Source organism: Drosophila innubila, assembly GCF_004354385.1.
Source record: "Drosophila innubila isolate TH190305 chromosome 2L unlocalized genomic scaffold, UK_Dinn_1.0 4_B_2L, whole genome shotgun sequence".
NCBI lineage: Eukaryota > Metazoa > Arthropoda > Insecta > Diptera > Drosophilidae > Drosophila > Drosophila innubila.
This window is the reverse complement of record NW_022995372.1, coordinates 22,323,159-22,329,133: the sequence shown is the minus strand read 5'-3', so window position 1 is coordinate 22,329,133 and position 5,975 is coordinate 22,323,159. Positions and strand designations below refer to the sequence as shown.

The 5,975-nt window shown below is 43.5% G+C and overlaps 2 protein-coding genes across 2 annotated transcripts; one reads left to right on the top strand and one right to left on the bottom strand.

Moving 5' to 3' along the window:
* The first annotated feature begins 946 nt into the window (after positions 1 to 946).
* Positions 947 to 4,640, top strand: LOC117782317 (alanine--tRNA ligase, cytoplasmic). Its single transcript, XM_034619411.1, has 3 exons — positions 947 to 1,035; positions 1,535 to 2,535; positions 2,592 to 4,640. The coding sequence occupies exons 2-3, from the start codon at positions 1,541 to 1,543 to the stop codon at positions 4,498 to 4,500; spliced, it is 2,904 nt and encodes a 967-aa protein (XP_034475302.1). The 5' UTR covers positions 947 to 1,035; positions 1,535 to 1,540; the 3' UTR covers positions 4,501 to 4,640.
* A 13-nt stretch (positions 4,641 to 4,653) lies between these two features.
* Positions 4,654 to 5,738, bottom strand: LOC117782319 (haloacid dehalogenase-like hydrolase domain-containing protein 2). Its single transcript, XM_034619412.1, has 4 exons — positions 5,584 to 5,738; positions 5,233 to 5,529; positions 4,958 to 5,177; positions 4,654 to 4,900 (listed from the first exon to the last, which is right to left on the bottom strand). The coding sequence occupies exons 1-4, from the start codon at positions 5,709 to 5,711 to the stop codon at positions 4,727 to 4,729; spliced, it is 819 nt and encodes a 272-aa protein (XP_034475303.1). The 5' UTR covers positions 5,712 to 5,738; the 3' UTR covers positions 4,654 to 4,726.
* Positions 5,739 to 5,975: the final 237 nt, after the last annotated feature.

The window sequence follows — 5,975 nt, the reverse complement described above, 5'->3', positions numbered from 1 at the left end:
AGTTCGTTCAGTGAGCGAAAAGTGCCGTTGTTTTTCGGCGCGGCGTCCTTATACCAGCGGTTGCCCATCCAGTAAAATTTTCTGATCTGGTTTGATTTTTTTACTTATGGCCGGTGTCACTATGCAAATAACTTATGTAAGCTATAGAGAAGTCATTTTATACAACGAAAGTGTCCACAAAAAAAGCCTGACACTGCGTCCACCAGTGAAATTTACTATGGACCAGTGAAAAAGAACTGGTTCATTTTTTCAAGTGGACGCAATGTCAGGCTCTTTTTGTGGACACTTTTGTTGTATAAAATGACTTCTCTATAGGTGACTATCTTATCGAGTAGACCAGAAAACGTTCTGGCAGGTCAAAATTATATAAAAATGTCGGTGACGAAAAGAGAAATAGAATTTGACAACTATTCCATAGAAAACTTTCCGCCTGCGTAAGTTTTTGATCTACTCGAAACTGGTCTTTAAAAAAGTAAGTACATTTCCGAAAAAAAAGGTATTTTGAACTTTTGTACCTTTTTCAAATTTTTTTTTTTAGCTAGAATTTTAAAATTTTTTGCAGAAACCTAAAAATTTTCCTTAATTTTAATTTTTTTTTATTTAAGTTAAATTTTCTAACGTCTCTTTCCGATGGCTGACGAACTTCAAACCTTTATTAAAATGTTTACCTTAATTTTTTCTAATTTCAAATTTAAAATTTTCATATAATTTATGTATTTTTTTTAGTGAGTTCTTTGCGTTTTGAAATTTGCAATTTTTATCAGTGATGGGCGATATGCTAGATGGGCGGTGATGCTAAAAAATTAGAAAATTTCAATTCAGCTATGTTTTGCTAAAAGTATTTCTTCTAAAACTATGCTTTCCAGCCAGAAACCTTTTTTTTCCTCTACAAAGTTGGCATCACTGGGATTCATCTACACAGTGTTAAACTGGTTCATAGCTGAACTTGCGGCTTAAAATCGGTTCACCTTACACGTTGCTGCAGTCGGTTGACGAAATTGTTTTGCATTTGCCTTAAATTCTAAAAAAAAAAGCGTGAGTAACACACAACTAATACAACAAATACAACTTGAATTGAACTGCATGCGAAATAAACAATTAAACAACATTTTTATGTGTTATCAGTTTGAGCTTGTCTGTAAGAATATAAGAATATCACTTTTGGTTGTGTGAGTTTGTGCACTTTCACAAAAGCTTAACCCGAAATGGGACACTTGCATTGATTTATAATATTCAAGACACACACTCGTACAGTATGTAAAGTAATTGTAATTGTTTGGACAAAGAAGAAAACAGCACATTAAATTTCCTCACTTTTTTTTTATTATTATTTTTTAATGTACTTGGAACTAGTTAAAAAAAAGGGTAATAGTGGGATTTGTTAAGATTAACTATAATTTAAAATAAACAGTTATTGATACTTGTTTCGTTGTCAAAACAACTATTTGACGTACTGTATGTATTTACATTGAGGAGTGTCGCGTGGCAACCGACAAAACTAACCTTGGTTTTGCACCTGTATTTTATTTAACAGATCATCATGAAGTTCCTCACCGCAAAGGAAGTGCGCGATGCCTACCTGAATTTCTTCAAGGATCAGCAGCATCTTTATGTCCACTCATCCAGCACGATTCCATTGGATGATCCGACTCTGCTGTTTGCCAACGCCGGCATGAATCAGTTTAAGCCCATTTTCCTGGGCATCGCCGATCCCAACAGCGAAATGTCCAAATGGGTGCGTGTGGTCAACACCCAGAAGTGCATCCGTGCTGGCGGCAAGCACAACGACTTGGATGATGTGGGCAAGGATGTCTATCACCACACGTTCTTTGAAATGCTGGGCAATTGGTCGTTTGGCGATTACTTCAAGAAGGAGATTTGCTCTTGGGCCTGGCAATTCCTAACGGAGCATCTGCACTTGCCTAAGGATCGCCTATATGTCACATACTTTGGTGGCGACGTAGCCAGTGGCCTGGAGCCTGATCTCGAGTGCAAGCAAATGTGGCTGGACTTAGGATTGAAGCCGGAGCACGTTCTTCCCGGCAGCATGAAGGATAACTTCTGGGAGATGGGTGAAACTGGACCATGTGGTCCATGCTCGGAACTGCACTTTGATCGAATCGGAGGACGCAGTGTGCCCGAGCTGGTCAACATGGATGACCCCGATGTGCTTGAGATATGGAATCTGGTGTTCATTCAATTTAATCGCGAATCCGACGGAAGTCTAAAGTCGTTGCCCAAGAAGCACATCGATTGCGGCTTGGGATTCGAGCGCTTGGTCTCTGTCATCCAAAACAAACGCTCCAACTATGATACGGACTTGTTTATGCCACTCTTTGATGCCATCCAGGCGGGCACTGGAGCACCTGCCTATCAGGGTCGCGTTGGTGCCGACGATGTGGACGGCATCGATATGGCCTATCGTGTGCTGGCGGATCATGCTCGCACCATCACCATTGCCTTGGCCGATGGCGGCAATCCCGACAACACTGGACGTGGATATGTTCTGCGTCGCATCCTCAGACGTGCAGTGCGGTAAGTAGATACATCCATCTATCTGAAGATCCTCTCCAAAACAGATTCTCTATTAGCTATGCCACGGAGAAACTGAATGCCAAGCCTGGTTTCTTTGCCACTTTGGTAAACACCGTCGTCGACTTGCTGGGTGATGCCTTCCCCGAGGTCAAAAAGGATCCCCAGCACATTATGGACATCATCAATGAGGAGGAGCTGCAGTTCCTAAAGACTCTTACACGTGGTCGCAATTTACTGAATCGCACCATTGAGAAGCTTGGCGCAGATCAGACCACTATTCCGGGTGATGTCGCCTGGCGACTGTATGACACTTATGGTTTCCCCGTGGATCTCACACAGCTGATGGCCGAGGAGAAGTCACTGAAGATCGACATGGATGGCTATGATGCTGCAAAACAGAACTCGTACATTCTGTCGCAGGGCAAAGGTGCCAGCAAGATTGAGGAGATCAATCTGGATGTGCATGCCATATCGCAGCTGCAGGATCAGGCTGTGCCACCCACAAATGATTCATTCAAATACAAGTACGAGGCTATTTCCGATGCACGTGACTCCGCTTACAACTTTAGTGATTGCACCAGCAAAATTGTCGCCCTGCGTTATGAGAATCAATTTGTCCAGGAGATTAGCAGTGGCCAGAAGGCGGGCATTGTTTTGGACAAGACGAACTTTTATGCCGAGAGCGGTGGCCAGATCTATGATCAGGGTGCTCTTGTCAAGCTGAACGATGAGGCCAATGAATTTCTGGTGGATCGCGTCTACAATCGTGGTGGTTACATCCTCCACATTGGTGTTGTCGAGGGCAAGTTGGCGGTGGGTGATGAAGTGCAACTGCATATTGACTCTGAGCGTCGTTGGCTGACAATGAAGAATCATTCGGCCACGCACGCCCTCAATCATTGTCTGCTGCAAGTGCTGGGCAAGGATACGGAGCAGAAGGGTTCCCTTGTGGTGCCAGAGAAGCTGCGATTCGATTTCAACAGCAAGGCGGCGATGACCATCGAACAGGTGGCCAAAACGGAGCAACTAACGCGTGATATGGTCTACAAGAATGTGCCCATCTATGCCAAGGAATCCCAACTAGCTTTGGCCAAACGCATTCGTGGTTTGCGTTCCGTCTTCGATGAGGTCTATCCGGATCCCGTTCGTGTCATTTCCTTTGGTGTGCCCGTCGATCAACTGGAGACACAACCAGAAGCTGAAGCTGGCGAACAAACCTCGGTGGAATTCTGCGGTGGAACTCATCTCCAACGCTCCGGCCACATCATGGACTTTGTTATTAGCAGCGAAGAGGCCATTGCCAAGGGAATTCGTCGTATTGTGGCTCTAACTGGTCCCGAAGCACTGAAGGCCATTAAGAAATCCGAGGCATTTGAGCAGGAAATCACTAAACTCCAGGCCACCATTGAGGCTGACAAAATCGGCAAGGATTCCAAGCTGTATGTTAAACAAATTGTCGAACTGACTGAACAAATCTCGCATGCAACCATTCCGTATGTGAAGAAGGATGAGATGCGTAACCTGCTCAAGTCCCTCAAGAAGACACTCGACGACAAGGAGCGTGCCCTTCGTGCTGCCGTATCTGTGACTGTTGTGGAGCGCGCCAAGGCTTTGTGTGAGGAGAATCCCAAGGCGAATGTCTTGGTCCAGCAACTGGAAGCATACAACAATACAAAGGCACTGGATGCTGCACTCAAACAGGTGCGCTCCCAGCTACCCGAAGCTGCAGCTATGTTCGTCTCAGTCGATGCCGACTCCAAGAAGATCTTCTGCCTCTGCTCCGTGCCCAAGAGCGCTGTCGAGAAGGGCCTAAAGGCCAACGAATGGGTGCAGCATGTCTCTCCCGTGCTGGGCGGCAAGGGTGGCGGCAAACCGGAGTCTGCCCAGGCTTCTGGAACCAATTTCGAGCGCGTCGATGAGATTGTCGAGTTGGCCAACAAATTCGCTCAGACAAAACTCAACTAAATGGCATTGAATATACATTATATAGTCGGAAAATTACATAAAACGAAATTAATCATAAACAAACAGATATTTTGTAGACTGTTACAAACGGTCAAAACTGCTGCATTTTCAAAAGAATTTTTGCTTATTTATAAAATAAATTCAACATTTGTAAACATTTGTAAATAGCTTTGAGTTTTTGATTGCACAGTTATAGATATATAATGAATATCTTGATTAAATAACATTAGGCAGCATTTCTTTTGCACAATATCCAGTCGACAGCCTCGGCAAAGTTCTCCACAACTGCAGTGGGTGGTGTTGTGATTCCCGCCAGGGCCTCGGGCAGGAACTTGCCGGTCTTGACAAGAATGCCCTGAAGACCCACATTCATGGCTCCGGCAATGTCATCATTGGCATCCTGCCATTAACAACAAATTGATGAACAGTATTATTTAAAGTCATACATTCAACATACATCACCAATCATCACACATTGCTCAGCATTCAGACCTTCAGGCAAAGCGCTTTGAAAGAAATACGGATTTGGTTTGCCTATTAAAGTGGCCGCTGACCCGGTTGCATACTCCAAGCCCTTGACAAAGCAACCAGGTCCCAATGCCAGGCCATCTGACCGCTTGTAGTATTTTCCTTGATGCACTGCAACCAATTTGTGTGAATTTTGCTGCAAGAGGATGCTGTAAGAAAGACTTTAGATAGACTTGCTTAAGAGAAATGCAACAAGTTGCTCACTTGAATGCCTTGTTCATGTGCTCGTAGTTGAATGCTTCGGGCGCCAGACCCACCACAACCGAATCCAGTGCTTGGTTTTTGTTTTCCTCTGGGAAATCTTGGCGTGCATCATCTGTCAGCAAATAGAAGGGATTCAATTTCTCATTCGCTACGAATGCAACAGCTGCGCTTAGTGAGCTGTATATTTCAGTTGCTTCCAATTTAAAGCCAATTTTGATAAGCCTCTCATGGAGTGTCTTTTTTGAATCCTTTGTCGTGTTGGTCACAAACTTAACGGACACTCCGCTGTCTCGCAATCTGCAAGATTTAAATAATATTACATAAATTATTCTTATATTTGACGTTTGGTACCTCTGCAGGGCATCAACAGCATTCGGTGTTGGATCATCGTCTATATGCAGAGTACCGCTCAGATCTATAAGTGCAGCTTTTATGGACATCTTTCTAAATTGCGAACAAAAACATCTTTGGCACAACATTGCCACCGATAACCAAAACAATGGCAAATCACGACTTATCGATATATCAATAACACGCGACTAATTTATTAATAATTTTAAAATATGTATTTGCAATTTCGTAAAACGGTTAACATTGTAGGTATTCCTGAAAGCGATTCTGATTTGGTTTTGTTACGGATCTGATTTCGCCGATCAGCTGTTGCTGCTTCAAACAAAATATGTAGGGCTGCCAGGCTAATTTAAAAAATTATACGGAAAGTGTGGTAGCCCTAAGTGATTTCA